Source organism: Cajanus cajan, chromosome 1, assembly GCF_000230855.2.
Source record: "Cajanus cajan strain Asha chromosome 1, NIPB_CcT2T_4, whole genome shotgun sequence".
NCBI lineage: Eukaryota > Viridiplantae > Streptophyta > Magnoliopsida > Fabales > Fabaceae > Cajanus > Cajanus cajan.
Window position 1 is genome coordinate 61,135,078 of NC_138517.1, and position 19,016 is coordinate 61,154,093.

The 19,016-nt window shown below is 39.7% G+C and overlaps 1 protein-coding gene and 1 non-coding gene across 2 annotated transcripts; one reads left to right on the forward strand and one right to left on the reverse strand.

Moving 5' to 3' along the window:
* Nucleotides 1–13,245: 13,245 nt before the first annotated feature.
* On the reverse strand, nucleotides 13,246–13,351 carry LOC114915326 (small nucleolar RNA R71). Its single transcript, XR_003803312.1, has one exon. It is a non-coding gene; the product is annotated as a small nucleolar RNA R71 (small nucleolar RNA).
* Nucleotides 13,352–14,731: 1,380 nt separating this feature from the next.
* On the forward strand, nucleotides 14,732–17,005 carry LOC145955106 (uncharacterized). Its single transcript, XM_083069810.1, has 4 exons — nucleotides 14,732–15,608; nucleotides 15,711–15,775; nucleotides 15,947–16,112; nucleotides 16,434–17,005. The coding sequence occupies exons 1-4, from the start codon at nucleotides 14,732–14,734 to the stop codon at nucleotides 17,003–17,005; spliced, it is 1,680 nt and encodes a 559-aa protein (XP_082925936.1).
* Nucleotides 17,006–19,016: the final 2,011 nt, after the last annotated feature.

Here is a 19,016-nt window from a genome sequence, read left to right on the forward strand (position 1 = left end):
TCGCTCTGACCGGGATCCGAAGGTGAAAGGGTTGAGTTGGACAGTGATGAGGAAACCATTTCTCCGGATCTGCAAAGATTGCTAGATCAAGAAGCTCGTCAAGAGAAATTGGAGACTATAAATTTGGGGCATGGCCGAGAGATAAAAGAGGTCAACATTAGGACCCATACCAGTGATGAAATAAGGACACATGTTTCCGCTATGATTATAATAAAATCATTCTTCATTGCTTCTTTTCTTGCTTATAATAAAATTCTAAACCACATTATTTTTAACCCTGTTTGAATAAACATGAATGAGGTTAAAATCATCTTAATAATAATAAACCCACATCATTTTTATGTGGAGGTGTGTGTGACAACTTGGAGCACCTTCCCTTGGCCTCGACAAGTGCCATCATGGGTAAAAAGAAATCTTTCAAAATAAAAGAAGCTCGGCAGGAAAACCAAAAAGGGAACTGCGCAAAAATAAGAGCAAAAGACCCGCTAGGAATCCCACGAAAGGGTGACCTAGGCAAAAGTTAGGGTTACAAAAATAAACAAAAACAAAGGTCCGCTAAAACGCCACAAAAGGGTGTTTTAGGCAAAAATAAGGACAATCAAAAAACAAAATAAATCCATGATGGTACCATGAACCGAATTCAAAAAGAAAGGTTCAAGGGAAGCTATCCAAGTTGTCAAATCACAACACGACTTTTTAACTTCATAAGTGTTTAATCAAACAAGCCTAAACACATAAGCCTACCTTGGCCATCCATTCTTACAAAAACCATTTTTGAAAAATAAATCCTCTCTAAAACACAAACTTCAGAACAAAAATATCTTTCCTTTCTCTTCTCTCTTGTCCCAAAAGATTTTAGAATAATCTAGTGGAAGCATGGAGAAATAAATCATCACTGATAATGGATCTAATCTGAACAACAAAATGGTGGATCCAACACCACAACTCTTCCCCATATCGGCCAAAGATGAATGGGGCAGTCGAGGCAACCAATAAGAACATTAAGAAAATAGGGCAAATGATGGTTGCCTCATTTAAAGACTGGCACGAGATGTTACCCTTCGCTCTTCATGGTTATAGGACTTCAGTACACACATCTACAGGAGCTACTCCATTCTCCCTCGTCTATGGGATGGAGGCAGTTCTACCCGTCGAAGTCAAGATACCTTCTCTAAGGGTAATCATGGAAGCAAAACTTTCCGAAGAAGAATGGGTTCAAAGCCGGTATGACCAGTTGAACCTCATTGAAGAAAAATGGCTGAACGCCATATGCCATGGTCAAGCCTATCAGAGGAAGATCAAAAAGGCTTTTGACAAGAAAGTCCACCCTCGAGTCTACCATGAGGGAAAGTTGGTAATTAAGAAATTGTTACCAACTCAAAAGGACAAAATTGTAAAGTGTGCCCCAAATCACGGAGGACCATACGTGGTAAAACGAGCCTTCTCAGGAGGAGCATTGATCCTCACAGACATGGATGGAGAAGAACTTCTATACCCAGTCAACGCTGACGTGGTAAAGAAGTACTATGCTTGAAGACGTTGCTTGCATAGGCCCGCTAGGATGAAAACCCAAAAAGGGCGTCCTAGGCAAAAGTTAGGGCAAAATAAAAAGCCTGCCAGTACAAGGGTACTAGGCAAAACAAAGGCAAATTTACCCCGTTAGGATACGTCCTAAGCAAAAGTTAGGGGCAAAAGAATAAGATATAAAAACAAAGCAAGCAACGATCACTTGAACCGAAAACCGAAAGGCGGTTCAAGTGATAATCTTCTAGAAGCAAGCGTCTTGCAGTATCTATACTCCTGGCTCAGGCATCTCACCCGAAACGATTAGGGGAACGGGAAGAACGACAATTACAGATATAATTGTTTAAGCCAAAAATGTATAGCCTACCTTGGCCAGCCATTCTTCAGAAATTTCCTTCTGTATATCTTTCTGTAAAAACACTTGTGAATATCAATAAAAATATCCATTTGTTTCTTTTCTTTCTTGACCATGTGATTATGCCTCTGAATTGGTTTTTCATAAAAATTGTACGAAATTCCATTAATAATCGGTCAATAAAAGAAAATTGGAGGGGTTCCTGTAAAATCCATAATCTCCTGCATAAAGGCTCACAAAAATACTCCCTCGCGTCAATGACAGAAAGTCCTCCAAGAAGAAGAGGATAGGGAGAGCCACTCACTTTTCTAAATAAATGAACAAAAAACAAAAAAAAAAAACAAAAACAAAAAAAAAAAAAAATTGTATTGCATTTGTGCATCACACACACATTAGTTGCACATTCAAAGACCTTATCATGAGGCAACCGCATAAAATAGAAAAATAGAAAATTGCTTGTGTATGACAGCAGCAAGCAAAATGCAAAGATTCAGAAAATCAACAGCATCATACAGAATAACTGAGCCTGGAGAGGCTTGCCGAAAGAATACTCTCAAAATAACTGAGCCTGGAGAGGCTTGTCGAAATAATACTCCTTCAGAATAATTGAGCCTGGAGAGGCTTGCCGAAATAATACTCCTACAAAATAACTGAGCCTGGAGAGGCTTGCCGAAATAATACTCTCTCATAATAACTGAATTTAATTTCTTTAGCACTTTTAAGTTCTGTACAGAAAAAGCCAAATCAGAAGAAAAGGCAAAATACAGAAAAAGCCGAAAATGAAAAAAGGCAAGGATATAGAAAATCCAACAAACAGTTTGTACAGAATAACTAAGCCTGGAGAGGCTTACCAAAATAATACTCCACATCCTCCACAGTATGCAGAATAACTGAGCCTGGAGAGGCTCGCAGAAATAATACTCCCCAGAGGGAACCTCAGCTCAAGCTCACGGAAAAATCCCCAGCGAGAGCTATCAAAGCAAAATCGACGCAATCCCCAATGGAAGTGCGATCATCCAAACAGTATATACAAGTCAAAGGACTTAACACTTCCTCAGTGGAAGATAGCTCTCCGACTCAAAGCGCTGAGCGAGGCTAAGCCTGTATAGGCTTCCTAAAAATACTCTGGGGTACGTAAGATCCCCAAATCCCCAGTCGCCTACTCAAGAGGCATTCCTACAAAAAGCAAAAGATCAAAAATTTCAATAAATATTCCCCAAGCGGAATGCGGCACTCAGCCAAACACTGAACATCAAGATAATTCGCCTACTTAGAGGCACTTCTTCAAAAAGAGAAAATCGAAAAGATCAATAATAATTCCCCAAGTGGAATCTGGCTCTTAGCCAAACATCAAGCGTCAAGATGATACGCCTAACAGAAGAGGCTAATCAAAATGAATGACAAAATCCCCCAGCGGACAATAGCCTACACAGAGGCGACAAAAATCAGAAAACCCAAAAGAGATACCCGAATAAGGATAACCGGGATACTCCACCAACGTCCAAAGGACGTCAGCCAATCATAAGGCACTGCTCATCTCAGAAAGAGCATCTTCGTGTCTACACCCCAAGGAAACAGAAATTCCTCAATGGGCGCCAACTACTCAATGGAAAGTTGGGACACAAGAACCTATGAGTAACTGCACATCCCCTAGACGGATCCCTGCGTTATCCAGCCCTCAGTGGCATAAAAATCAAAAATAATCGTCGAAGCAGCATCGTGGACTGTGGAGACAAAATCAACATCCAGAATCCCCAGCGGATAACAGCCTACACAGAGGCAGTAAAAATCAGAAAATCAAAAAGAGTCACCCGAATAAGGACAACCGGGATACTCCACCAACGTCAAAGGACGTCAGCCAAACATAAGGCATCGCTCAACTCAAAGAGAGAGCATCTGTGTCCACACCCCAAGGATTCAGAAATTCCCCATGGGTATCAACAATGCAATGCAAGTTGGGGCACAGGAACCTATGAATGACTGCACATCCCCTAGACGGATCCCTGCGTTATCCAGCCCTCAGCGGCACAAAATCAGAAAAAACTGTCGAAGCAGCATAGTGGACTGTGGAGACAAATATCATCTCAAATCCCTGGAGAGGTTAAACTCGCATTACCGAAGTGATCAGAAGACACGGACGCAGCCCCTGGAGAGGGCAAACCCACCTGCCGATGTTAAGACGCAGACCCTGGAGAGGGCAAACTCAACTGCCAAATGTTAAGCGGCAGAGCCTGGAGAGGCGGGTACTCAATCATCAGTGATGTTAAAACACTGGTGTCTAGCTTCCGGCTCGGGCGTCGAGTGAGGCTAGGTCTGGAGAGACGGTACTCAACCATCAGCGTCATCAGAGGTGCGTTGGTGTCCAACTTCCGGCTCGGGCAGCGAGTGAGGTTGGGCCTGGAGAGGCAATACTTAATCATCAGTGTGATGTTAACACATTGGTGTCTAGCTTCCGGCTCGGGCGTCGAGTGAGGCTAGGTCTGGAGAGACGGTACTCAACCATCAGCGTCATCAGAGGTGCGTTGGTGTCCAACTTCCGGCTCGGGCGGCGAGTGAGGTTGGGCCTGGAGAGGCAATACTTAATCATCAGTGTGATGTTAACACATTGGTGTCTAGCTTCCGGCTCGGGTGTCGAGTGAGGCTAGGTCTGGAGAGACGGTACTCAATCACCAACGTCGCCAGAGGCACGTCGGTGTTCAACTTCCGGCTCGGGCGTCGAGTGAAGTTGACCCTGGAAAGGGTAAACTCAGCTACCGAGGATGTCAGAAGCGCCGAGGTATGCACCCACCTGGAGAGGCTACTCAACAATTTTCCACCGGAAGACACTACAAGTCAGAAGGTTGGCGTATTACCCGGACAATTGGGTCAACTCCTTTACTTGTCAATCGATACACCAAAAAGACCGTTTGACTAAGTAAAGGGGGGGCAGCTGTAGACCCCTAAAATTGTCCGGGTCGGAAATAAAGCTTGAAGACTCTCGAAGACTGAAGGAAGATCAGCCAGAAGGACTCCTGGAAGGCCCTAGGAGGGTTCTCTGTAGGTCTAGAGGTCTTAGAATAACTCAAAATAAGGAAGTGGAGGGAATGAAGCCCAATACGGCCGTACTGAACTTAATATGGCCGTATTAAAGCTTCAATACGGCCGCAGTGAACTCAATACGGCGTATTGAAGTTTCTGAAACTTCAATACGGCCGTACTGAAATCAATACGGCCGTATTGAAGCTTCAATACAGCCGTATTAAACTCAATACGGCCGTATTGAAATTTCTGAATTTCAATACGGCCGTATTGAACTCAATACGGCCGTATTGAAGTTCAAAAATTTCAATACGGCCGTATTGCTTCTGTAGGCCGTATTGCGCCTATTCCCTATAAATATGACGTCAATTGGACGTCATTCCACACTTTTTCACATAGTTTTAACCCTCTCCTTGAGTATTCTGGGGTTTTTGAGCAGTGTTCTGCCCTAGAAATCACTCGGAGAGTTGATCCGACGAAGTTCTTGAGCCCCGAGCCATTTTGCTTGAGGATCGAACCTAGTCGAAGGGAAATCCTCCGGATTTCCATAGTTAAAAGTTTTTAGAAGGAGCGAGCGAGCTTGTAGAGCGAGGGAACGCCAAAAAGCTTCCCAGTTTTACTCAATACATAAAAGCACGCTTCAAGAGGTTTCTTCTTAAATCCTTCCTTTTACTGCTTTCTGTGTGCATATTTAAACTGTCATCATGTAGATAGTTAATTTATGATTGCTTAGAATAAATAGGGGTAATTTAGTAATTTTACGCTGTTATTTTAGAAAATAATCTGTCATAGGGAACCCGAAAGGGGCGCTGTGGGGTGCTAACACCTTCCCCACGCGTAACCGACTCCCTTACCCAACTCTGGTTGTAATGGCCAAAGTTGATTTATAAAATCAATTGCCTTATCCCTTTTTCCAATGTTTTGAGTAAAACATTGGTGGCGACTCCACGAACCCTCCTTTTACGAAAACCACTAATCCATGGAGGGTCCCGCTTGGGATTAATATGGATTGGTGAGACGTTTTAATAAATAAATTGGATAGGATCGACAAGGTCTCAGTTTGAGAACAAGTCGTTCTAATAATCCAATACATTTTCAAAACTAAAATAATAAGCGAGCTCGACCGTCTTCGCGACCGCCGAGGCCCGTTTGGGCCGGGTGGCGACAGATTAAGCAAGGATTTAAGGCCACTTCCAGCACAGGTAATTTAATGAAAGAAAACTAGACAAGCAACAAAGCACAATTTGAAAAGCTTATACCAAAAATGAAGAGTAATAGGTGTATATGACAAGACTCAAAGAAGATCAACAAGTAAAACTGAAAATTAAGACTCCAAAGAAGGCTAGCACTCAGTTAGGAAGGTTCCTAGATAGGTACTAGAGTAGATGAACAAAACAAAAAATATTTGAAAGCAATTGGATAAGTATAAACCAAATAGTAGTCAAAACAATAACAAGGAATCAAGTGAAATTTTGTCAATGAACACCTCTCGTCTTTTTCAATTTAAATTGCTTTAACTATTTTTTTTTATTCTTTCTTTTTCTATATTCAAATTAGGATTCCAGAGAAGGTATTTGCCTTTTGTTTCAATTTTTTTTATGATTCCAAGCTATAGAAACCGAGACTACAAGTTAACCAAAAATTCAAGTGAAAATGATGAAACTAGTGCACTAGTTTTTAGGTTTTGTGTTTGGATTCCTTTTGTACTCTTTTCTTTTGAACTTTTGCTACTTAGGCTCTGTTTTTGTCTCTGCTTTCAGCCTCTTAATTCCTCTTTTTTTTTTTTTTTTTTTTTTTAAATTTGAATCCACAAAAGTAGTGCACTAGAAGTAGGATTACACTTGAGATTTTGAGTAACACAATTTTTTTTATAAGAATTTTCAATGGAAAGTGAATTGAAAACTTAAGTACACAATGGAAACCTAACTCTAAAGAAATTTGCTAGAACTAATAGCAAATTATGAACACAATAAGGTAAAAGAAAAAGCACATATAGGTAGGCACAAAAAGAATCAAACCGAGACCAAAATATGAGACAATACACTCAAAGAAAAAATTAGGTCAACATGCTATTCAAGGAATTCTAAAACATATAAGGACTAAACACAAACTCTAAGACAAAACATAGATTCAAAACCAAAATCTAATGCAATGCATGAAGTCCAATCATGGACACATACAAGAATGGAGAGACTCAAATTAAAAGCAAAAATAAGCACAAGCAAATAAGTCCTAAAACATTGATTGTGGAAGAAAATAAAAAAACAATCAACAATGGATCTAAGGAACAAATTTACTTCAAAGAAACAATTAGATCCGAATAAAAACTCAAAGAAGACACACAAGAGAGCACAAAAAACAAAACAAAACGGACAAAAAACACTAGAGAACTTATCTCCTTGAAGAACCTTGCTCTTGATACCAAAATTGATAGAAGAAGGAAGAAGAAGTGAAGATGTACTCCTCCTTAGCTTCTCCTAAGCACGGATCTTCTTCAAGGAAATGCAATCCGAATTGATTGAACACTATAAGAGGATTCTCGGAATAGGATGAAGGCTCAAGCCTTGGATGGAAGCATCCAAGCTCAAGGACCAATGGAGTGCTCACTTCAAAGAGAAGGAAGAAGGTGTACTTCCTAGGGTTTTGAGGTGAATTCTCTCAAGACTTTGAAGAAACTCGGCACTTAGGCTCTCAAATTTCATATATGATTCAAAGTGGTACAAAATGGGAAAGGAGGGAACATATATAGCATCCGGATTGGCTCACACTTGGCGCCAATGTGCAAGCCTCATGTGGCGCCAAGTTTTTGAATTCAAATTTGAATTTGAATTCAAAAACTCAACTCACATGTGAAAGGACCGGTCACATTAGTGTTAAGTGTACATTTGGATTGAATTTAAATGGCATTTAGGGTTGAATTTGTGTCACACTTGTTCAGCCAAGGTGGCGCAAACAATGTGACTCCAAATTCAACGTAAATGCAAATTAAATTTAACCTAATGTTGCCTAATCCTTAGATTTAATAATTCCTCCTTAAATCCTAAACTAATGACCCAAATACAATGGTCAATGAAATACAATGAAAAGGAAAAAAAATAAGAAGAAGAATGAGCCTAATATTGGGTATCAAAAGCCCAAAGCCTAAAAAGCCCAAATACAAGCCCAAAAGCAAAAACCCTAATCTATGGTCAAAATACAAGACCAAAAATCAAAGTAGCTTCCTATGCTAAGTAATGCAAGTAAACATGGTGTCTATTCAAGTAAGGTCCATGTGAGAAGCACCCTAGGCCCACCAAGCCCATTGGGCCCACTAAGCTTTGAAGCAGACAAGTCTTCAAGTAATCTCCTGGCCATAGCTCTAGTGGTTGGGCCTTTAGCCCATGCTCTTCCATCAACATGGGGTGACCGATCTTGGCACCAAAATTTGAATTTAAACATTCAAATTTTGGCGCCTAAGGTTAGTTAAACCATACCATGGTTTAACTTAACCTTAGGTTAAGCCTAGCTTGTCACACACACTTCCTAAGCCTATAAATTCACATTAGGAGAAACCCTTCTCCACTTCTACTTGAGCCTTTCTCTTTGTAGAATTAGGCTTACCTCTCTTCTATCCAATACCTGTAGTTCAACTTAGGCTACACTTACTTCTTCACTTTTGCTTCAAGTCCTTGCGCCAACCTCAAGGAACCATGGAGGAGTTGTGGTCAAGAATCCATGGAGTTTTTCTTATAAAGGCTCCATCAAGTGGTATCTAGAGCAAGGTTTCATCAAGAGATAAGTTTCTAATCCTTTGGTGATTGTGTCTTTTTCTTTGATCCGTTCAATTTTTGTTTGAATTGTCTTGATTGAAGTCTCTTCACTAGATCTAATTTTCTTCATTCAAAATTGATAGATCTAGTCTCGGTTTGCTTTCATGATTCATAATTTTCATGTTCTTAATTGCTATCCTATGAATCATATCTATAAAAGTGATTTAGGAATCAACTTATGTGCTTTTAATTTCTTTTGAATCTTGTTTCAATTTTCGGTCATTTGCTTGAAAATTTTGAGTCTTTTGAATTTTTGAATCTCTTTCAATATGTCTAGTGGAATCTTTATGCTCAAAACCCGGATTCCAATAGTCATATATTTGGTACCTCTCAAGGAGCAGGAACTGCTATTCTAACACTTCTCGCGGGATTCCATCCGCAAACTCAAAGTTTATGGCTAACCGATATTGCACATCATCATTTAGCTATTGCATTATTTTTCTAGTTTCTGGCCATATGTAGAACAAACTTCAGGATTGATCACAGTATAAAAGATCTTTTAGAAGAACATACTCCTCCGGGGGTAGATTGGGGCGTGCACATAAGGGTCTTTATGACACAATCAATAATGTTTATCCATTTATATGTCATATCTTCTTAGCTATGCTTGTTTAACTTTCATTTTTGTTTCATTTGAATTTGAACATGGACTTTGACCGAATCCAATGTGCTTGTGGTGCTTTTCATTTTGATTGCAAATTGAGTTCATGAATTACTACTAGATCATTAGTAATTCTCTTTAGAATTAGGTTTCCTTGTTGTCAATATATTGTCTCTTTTATTTTTCCCGTCTATAATTCTTCTTTTGAGAGATAACTTGGCTGGAAATTTGATTTAAAAATTTGAATTCAAATTTTGAATGGGAAACCGTGGCACATGGAGTGAGTTGAAACAAATGAGCAAAGCATGATCTAGTGAATTTCATTTCAAAATTAATTTGCATCTCATTTGTTTTCAAAATTCAAACTAGTTTTTGGTGCATCATAAAGGTTGTGACCGAGAGTGTGAAATTTAAATTTCAAAATAGGAAAAGGCATCTCCTAATAAAAAAAAACAAAGCAAAAGAAAATTCAAAAAGGACATTGATATAGAAAAAAAAAAAAATATATATATATATATATATATATTCAAACAAAAGCCAAAAGGAGATTCAAAGTGTGTGTATGCTTCTCGGTTTAGATGTTGTGTGGAAAAAAATATTTTACATGATGCTTCACTTTACATGTTGATTACTCCTTAATCTTGTTTTTGATTTGTCAATCTAAATCTAGAACCATTCTTAGGAGTATTCTTTCTTGAAGCTAGCCTTGATGTCATCTTTGTACATCTACTTCATTAATTCTACTCTTTGTCTTCTTACTCACAAAATGTCTTAGCTGTTTGTGTTTGAATTTAATCTCTAAGTGTGGCCTAAGATTGAGCTAACAAGTTTCTTTAGAAGCTAGTTCTACAAGGGTCATCAAAAGATAGCTAAGAAAGACTTGTGGAAGGGCGACAAATTTGGTGAACTCTCGGCTAGCTACTAAACACTACATCTTCCTACCTCAAACACTTTGATCTTGGCTGCTGCACCTTCCTACATAGCTGCGGATTCAACTTGGAAAGTTGTTTAACAAAAGAAAACAAAAGTTAGAGAAGTATTAGAAACGGAATTTTCAGTCACAAAATTGTTTTAGTTGCAAAATCCGTCTCTAATTCTCTCTTTAATTTTGGTGGCTAATTTCTTTCAATTTTAAAGCCACCTTTGATTCATTTTCTGTTTTACTTTTTTAGTTTCAAATTGTAATTGGCCATTTGGAGTCTCTTGGAAGTGTCTTTGGTACACAACCATCCCTCCATAGAACCCTAGTTTGCGTTTAGACTTGGTGAAAGTGGTCCTTGAGGGTCTTTGGTACCTATCAAGCTTTCACCTTAGGAACTCATTTAATTAGCTTTTAAATTCTGCAATTTAATTTTTTAATACATATTTGTTCGTCTAGATAGGTCACTAACACAATAAAAACAAAAATATTTTCATTCAAAAATGGTTTTAGGTGAAGATTAACTACAAGGGGGATTAGTAATTTTTACTTGAAGAGGCTTGGTTATTAAGTGGCTCTTAGTAGCTCACCTCCCTCCAAAGTTCAATTTGTATACTTAGTCCTCCAAGTACTTAGTCTAAACCTTCAAAATTTGCTTTTAAAAAGTCTTTTATAAAAGAAAAACTTCCGCCCATAATGGAAGAATATTCTCCTCATCAAAGTGATAGTGATTCAAGTGAATACAAAAATCTTTCAAAAGTAGCACATGAATTGAAATCACTAAAACTTTGGAGAGAGCAAGAGGCCAAAAAAAAACTTAAAGAGAAAATTGAAAGAGAGGCCCAACTTGCAATCCTAGAGGAGGAAATTCATATTTTAAAGCAAAAGAAAGTGAAGAGGGGTATCTTGATTGGGAAATGAAGGTTAAACAAATCTTTACTTGCCATCAAGTAAGTGAAGAGAGAAAGGTGTCTCTTGCTACCCTAAGCTTTCAAAGCCACGCCATATATTGGTGGAAATCCCTTGTTAGGGATAGGCGTCTTCATAATGACCCTCGAATTTAATATTGGAATGAATTGAGGAGTGCATTAAGGAGGAGACACATACCCTTATATTATACTAGGGAGCTCATGAACAAGCTCCAAAGACTCCAACAAAGGAACATGAGTGTTGAAGAGTATAGACAAACAATGGAGTTATATTTGATGAGGGCTGGGAGTTATATTTGTATCTGTGTTCTTCTTTGTTCTTCTTCATTGAACCTCTGAAACGTTTTTGACACCTGTTCATGCTTAATGAATCAGGTTGCTCACATGTTGCTTAATCTTGTGGGGAGGTTTAATGTTGTATACGTTTGCTTAATTCGTGTAGGGAAATCCTGAGTTAATCTTCGCCTAGTTGGTTAACTCGGATGGAACAAAGATTAAGTTATGAATAGAGAAATCTTTTGAGAACCAGGGATAAAAGAGTTGCAATCTGAGAACCAGGGAGCCAATCCTTTTTTCATTTGTTGTGCTACCTGCGCTTTATTGCTTTTTAATGTGTTATAAACTGAAAAAAATCTAAACGAAACCCCCCCCCCCCACTTTGTGTGTTTAAGCCTTTGACAGAAAAAAACGGTCCTTGGGAGACGACCTAGGACAACTTCCAAGTACTGCATTTTATTGTTTTTATTTGACCGGATACGTCTTCGATCAAATTTGGCGTTGTTGTTTTCCCTTATTTTCCCTTATTTTCTTACCTTTCTGTACTTATTTTAATATCTGATTTGTTCTTAATTGTTGATATTCTTCTCTATTTTTGTTTTAGTGTGTGTAGGCATACTCTGTTTTGGATGTCTACTACTCCTCTGTTTGGGGTGTGAAAATCGGGTCCAAGTTAAAAATGTTGCATTTCATGTGGCGGTGAATAGTGATGAATAGTACCCAATTTTTCCAATTAATTGTGATTTTTGGTTTTGATAGCTAGACTTGTTATTTTTGCCTCAAATTTTGTGTGGTAACTTCTTTCAGCCTATATTTTGTGTAAAAAATAGCTAGGGCACATAGTTTGGTCAAGATTTGGAGATACACCAAAATTTTTGAAAATAGTTTTCAGCAAAACTTCAAACGGCCATAACTTTGGCTCTGGTTATCAGAATTAGGCAAACTTTTTTCTCATTTTGTGTAGTAAAAAAAAAGATCTATCAAACCCAAACGGCCAGGCCGTTTGGTCCCAGCTAGATTTTCAAAAAAAGGCCGTTTAATATTTTTTGTCTATTTTTGAAGTTTTATTCCTATTTTTCCAAACTTTTCTTAGGTAGTTCATATAGCTAGGATTTGAATTTTTCTCTCAAATCTTTTGTGGTAGTTTCTAATGATTTTAGGATGATATTGGTGCATTAGTTTTGATGTTTTTTGAGTTTTCATGAAAATTCCCATTTTACCCCTACTGTTCACGTGTCCTAATGCATGTGTTGCATGTAGTGCAAGACTAGGAGCAATCCAAGTTTTTTGCATCCATTTGATCCTGAGATTGATAGGACATTCCATAGACTAATTAGAGAGCATATCATTCCATCTTTAGATAGTGATAGTCATAGTCATAGTGTAAGTGTTGCATCTGAGATTGATTCAAGTCAACCAGAAAACATGGGTGAACAACCTTATAATGGACCTCGTGAGAGGACTCTTAGGGAGATGGCTGCACCTGATTTCACATATGAGAGTCTATGCATTCAATATCCTAAAGAGGATGTTCCTTTTGTGCTTAAAACTGGACTAATCCATTTGTTTCCTAAGTTTCATGGTCATGCAGGTCAGGATCCACATAAACATCTGAAGAAGTTCCATATTGTTTGTTCTACCATGAAGCCTCCTGATGTTCAAGAGGACCACATTTACCTGAAGGCATTTCCACACTCATTGGAGGGAGTTGCTAAAGATTGGTTGTATTATTTGGCTCCCAGGTCCATCACTAGCTAGAATGATCTGAAAAAAATGTTTCTGGAGAAATTCTTCCTTGCCTCGAGGACAACTGCAATCAGAAAAGATATATCAGGGATTAGGAAACTTGGTGGAGAGAGCTTATATGAGTACTGGGAGAGATTCAAGAAGTTGTGTGCAAGCTGTCCTCACCACTAGATTTCTGAGCAGTTGTTGCTGCAATATTTCTATGAGGGGCTGAATAACATGGAAAGGAGTATGATAGATGTTACAAGTGGTGGAGCACTTGGTGACATGACCCCAGCTGAAGCCAGGCACTTGATAGAAAAGATGGCCTCGAACTCTCAATAATTTAGTACCAGAAATGACAATGCAATTATCATCAGAGGAGTTCATGATGTGGCCATTGATGTAGAGAAAAAGCTGGAGAGTAAGCTTGATGCATTGGTCAACCTGGTGACTCAACTTGCTGCAAATCAAAAATCTACATCTGTAGCAAGGGTCTGTGGCCTTTGTTCTTCAATTGATCATCATACAAATGTATGCCCTTCTCTACAATAGTTAGGAGTAAATGAGCATCCAAAGGCATATGCTGCAAATATTTACAACAGACCTCCTGTCTAGCAACAACAACAGCAGAGTTATGACCTCTCTAGTAATAGGTACAATCCAGGTTGGAGAAATCATCCCAATCTCAGATGGTCTAACCAGCAGCAACAACAACAACCATCCCCTCCCTTCCAAAACAATGCTGCTCCCAGCAGATATGTGCCTCCCCCTATCCAACAGCAGCAACAGAGACAACATGAAGCTCCTACACCACCAGCTCCTCAACCTTCTACTTCTGAACCTACAATGGAGGAGTTAGTGAGGCAGATGACTCTTCAAAATATGCAATTCCAGCAAGAGACTAGAGCTTCCATTTAGAGCTTGACCAATCAGATGGGGCAGATGGCTATTCAACTTAATCAGGCACAGTCACAAAATTTTGATAGATTGCCTTCTCAGACTGTGCAAAATCCAAAAAATGTGAGTGCCATCACATTGAGGTCGGGAAAACAGATTGATATACCCACTGCAGTACCTCCACCCCTATCAGTATCTGCACCTGTGCTAGTGCCAGTACCAGTTCCAGCATCTACACCTGAGCAAAATGATGAACCAGTTGGTGCCCGAAGTTTTCATGCAGGTGGACCTTCTTCCAACACCAATTCTGATTTATAGCAGCCCCCTATCCCTCTTCCATTTCCTCCTAAATTGATTCCAAGCAAAAAAATGGAAGAGGTGGATAAGGAAATATTGGAGACCTTCAGGAAAGTAGAGGTGAACATACCTCTGCTTGATGCCATAAAGCAAATCCTGAGATATGCAAAATTCTTGAAGGAGCTGTGCACTCATAAGAGGAAAATGAAGGGAAATGAGAGAATCAGCATGGGCAGAAATCTGTCTGCTTTGATAGGTAAATCTGTTCCGCATATTCTTGAAAAATGTAAGGACCTAGGTACTTTCTACATACCTTGTATTATTGGGAATAGCAAATTTGAAAATGCCATGCTTGATTTGGGTGCTTCTATAAATGTCATGCCTCTGACCATTTTTAAATCTCTGTCTCTTGGTCCTATGCAACCTATGGGTGTGGTGATACAGTTGGCAAATAGAAGTGTCGCCCACCCTACAGGTTTCATTGAGGATGTCTTAGTTCGGCTAGGTGGACTAATTTTTCCTGCTGATTTCTATGTTCTTGATATGGAGGAGGGATTCTCCCATGGATCTGCCCCAATCATTTTAGGCAGACCATTTTTGAAAACAGCCCGAACTAAGATTGATGTGTATGTTGGTACATTGTCCATGGAATTTGGTGATAGTATTGTCCATTTTAATAATCTTGATGCCATGAGACATCCATCTGAAGACCATTCTATTTTTCATGCTGAGATACTTGATGATGTTGTTGATGAGTATGCTTCTGATTTTTATTCTTTGCATGATAAGAAACATTTTTTTCTATCTGATCTATATAATTCTCTTGCATGCGCTGAATCTGATTATGTTTCTGAATCTGTTTCTGAGTTTGATTTTGAATCTATTTCTGTATCCGATTTTGATTCCTGTTCCAAAAATAAATCTGATTTTATATATGATGTTTTGGGTGTTGTACCTCTGGATATTATTTCTTTGGAGTCAGAATGCACTAACCATGTTTCAGGAAGTACACATGAATCTAACTTGCAGGTTGAGGTACATGTTGTGGAACCCTTAGTTCCTTCTACTGTTCAGCCAGCACCCATTCCAGAATTAAAGCCTCTACCAGAGAACCTCAAGTATTCTTACTTGGAGGATGATGAGAAGTTGCCAGCGATCATTTCCACCTCCCTTGATGCTGTTCAAGAGGAGAAATTGTTGCACGTTCTGAAAAAGCATAAGAAAGCCATCGGTTGGACCCTGGCGGACATTCCTGGTATCAGCACATCCACTTGCATGCATAGGATACTCTTAGAGGATGGAGTTAAACCATTTAGACAGCCCTAGAGGCGACTCAACCCTGTCATTTTGGATGTAGTGAAGAAGGAGGTGACCAAGCTTCTTCAAGTTGGAATCATTTATCCTATATCAGATAGTCAATGGGTGAGTCCGGTCCAGGTGGTCCCCAAGAAGACAGGCCTCACTATTGTGAAAAATGAGAGGGATGAGCTCATTCCCACTAGAGTGCAAAATAGTTTAAGGGTCTGCATCGACTACCGAAGGCTAAATCAAGCAACCAGGAAAGATCATTTTTCGCTGCCTTTCATTAACCAGATGCTTGAGCGTCTGGCAGGTAAATCTCACTACTACTTTCTTGATGGTTTTTCTGGTTATTTTCAAATCCATATTGCTCTTGAGGATCAAGAGAAAACCATATTCACCTGCCCCTTTGGCACTTTTGCCTATAGGAGGATGCCCTTTGGCCTCTGGAATGCCCCTGGTACCTTCTAGCGGTGCATGCTTAGTATCTGTTCTGATTTTCTTGAAAATTGCATAGAGGTGTTTATGGATGATTTCACTGTATATGGATCCTCTTTTGATACATGCTTAGATAATTTGGATAGAGTGCTTAATAGATGCATTGAAACTGATCTTGTTCTGAATTTTGAAAAATGTCACTTCATGGTAGAACGGGGTATAGTTTTGGGGCATATTATTTCTAGTAAGGGCATAGAAGTAGATCCTGCGAAAGTCTCAATTATTTCACAGTTTCCTTACCCCTCTTGCGTGCGAGAGGTTCGATCTTTTCTTGGCCATGCAGGTTTCTACAGGCACTTTGTCAAAGAATTCAGTAAGAAGGCCCTTCCGCTATCCAATCTACTGCAGAAAGATGTTGATTTTGTTTTTGATGATAGGTGTAAACAGGCTTATGACTGCCTCAAGGAAGCACTCACCACCACTCCAATCATTCAGGCACCTGATTGGACAGTCCCATTCGATCTTATGTGTGATGCATCCAATTATGCATTGGGAGTTGTCTTGGCACAGAGAGTTGACAAGTTGCCTCGAGTGATATATTATGCTTCCAGGACTTTGGACGCTGCCCAAGAAAACTACACTACCACAGAGAAAGAGCTTCTTGCCATTGTTTTTGCTCTTGATAAATTTAGAGCTTATTTGCTTGGTTCTCGTGTTATTGTCTATACTGACCATGCAACTCTGAAGTACCTGTTGAAAAAGGCTGAGTCAAAGCCTAGATTGATCAGGTGGATGCTCTGGCTCCAGGAGTTTGATTTGGATATTCGGGACAGGAGTGGAGCTCAAAATTTAGTGGCAGACCATCTCAGCAAAATTGAAAGAGCTCAAGATAGTGTTGATGTCTTGCCCATCTAGGATAATTTTCCTGATGAAAATTTGTTGATTGTCTCTTCTGTTTTTGTTTCTTCTACCACCCCTTGGTTTGCAAACATTGTTAATTTTTTAGTTGCTTTTGTTTTTCCTCCCTTAGCATCACGAGCTCAAATTGATAAAATTAAGAGTGATGCTAAGCATTATATTTGGGATGACACTTATTTGTTGAAGTTGTGCACTGACCAGGTGATCAGGAGATGCATACCAAATCATAAGATTGATTCGGTCATGCAGTTTTGTCACTCTTCCACACCAGGTGGTCATCTAGGCATTCAGAGGATAGCTCGCAAGGGGCTCGATTGTGGTTTCTACTGGCCCACCATCTTCAGAGATGCGTGGAAGATTTGTAGCACTTGTGAGTAGTGTTAGCGTGCAGGAGGATCCCTTACATGGAGACAGAAGATGCCTCAGCAGCCTATGCTATTATATGAGGTGTTTGATGTCTGGGGTATTGATTTCATGGGTCCCTTTCCTGTTTCTTTTGGTTTTTCCTAAATTCTTTTTTAGCTGTTGATTATGTTTCAAAATGGGTTAAAGCCAGACCCACCAGAACTAATGACGCTCGGGTTGTTGTGGATTTTGTTAGATTTCACCTATTCTGTAGGTTTGGAGTACCTAGAGCTATTGTTAGTGATCAAGGCACCCATTTTTGTAATAAATCTATGCAGGCTTTGCTCAAGAAGTATGGGGTAGTGCACAGAATTTCTACACCCTACCACCCCCAAACCAATGGGCAAGCTGAAATTTCAAACAGGGAGATCAAGAGAATCTTAGAGAATGATGGAGGACCATCCTTGAAGACTCATGTGGGCCCCATGACTAGGTCCATGGCTAGGAGGGTTGAAGAGGAGGAGGGTGTTCACACACCAAGGGACACTCTCCTCATGATAATAGAGTACTAATACTCTCCTAAGCTTCATTAGTTTAGGATTTATTTTGTTTTCCATTTTTACCCTTGTATTTTGGGGTATTTTAGTCCTAGGGTTTATTTCTTTGTATTTCCCATTTTGCCCTTGTATTTTGGGGTGTTTAGATGCTTAGGTTAATTTCAAAATGGGCTAGGCGTGTCCATTAGGAGGGTGACGCACACTTAGTGGAATTGTTTGGACATTTTTGGTGTTAGGTAGGCTTAGGCCCAATTGGAGGGCCAAGGTGCATAGACTTATCATGCACCTTGTTGTAGCCAACCTAAACCCTTAGATGCCAAACTTGGCCACCAAGTAGCATTTAGGGTTAATTTGCATCTCATTTAGTATGCATTTGGCTTGATGAATTTCGGCCAATGCAACACCAAATGAAACCCTAGATGCTAGCACTCCTATTTATACCCTAGCCTATCACCTTGTACATACTTTGGATATATTGAATTTGAGTGTGCATTTTTTTGCCTCAACTTCTCTTCCATAGTCTCTAGGTACTCCACGGCCCCTCCCTTCTCCTCCTCCCTAAACCACCATGAGTGAGTTGAGCTTGGCCTTCCTTGGTTGGCCTTCACCTACCTTAGTGAAGTGAGCTAGCCAAAAAGAGCAACACCCCACCAAACACCTTCCTCCCCTTTGAGCGTGACCACCACCACCCTAAACACCAACTCTCCCTTAGTTTCTAGGTTGCCTTTGGCTAACCTCCTCCCATCTCCACCCTAAGAGAGCAAAACCCTAAATAGGTTTCATCCTACACTTGGATGAAACAACCTTGAGCAAACCATCCTCACTTTGTGCTTCCGCCAACATCACCACCATCTTTCCATCTTCTTTGGAGTCTCCTTGTTGAACCAAGATCAAGGGCGTGCATGGAACGAAGCCACCTCCTAAGGTTCAACAACTTCTAAAAGAATTTGATGATCTATTTCCTCAAGAAGTTCCAAGTGGACTTCCACCTTTAAGAGGGATAGAACATCAAATAGACCTTATTCCGGGGGCTAGTCTTCCTAATAGGCCTGCCTATAGGACTAATCCCCAAGAGACCAAAGAGATAGAATCTCAAGTTGATGACT

Coding starts and splice junctions, on each gene's coding strand:
- LOC145955106 (XM_083069810.1), top strand. CDS start 14,732: ATGCCTCTGACCATTTTTAAATCTCTGTCTCTTGGTCCTATGCAACCT. Junction 15,776..15,946: donor CTATATCAGATAGTCAATGG/GTGAGTCCGGTC, acceptor TTCATTAACCAG/ATGCTTGAGCGTCTGGCAGG. Junction 16,113..16,433: donor TGGCCTCTGGAATGCCCCTG/GTACCTTCTAGC, acceptor TTGGCCATGCAG/GTTTCTACAGGCACTTTGTC.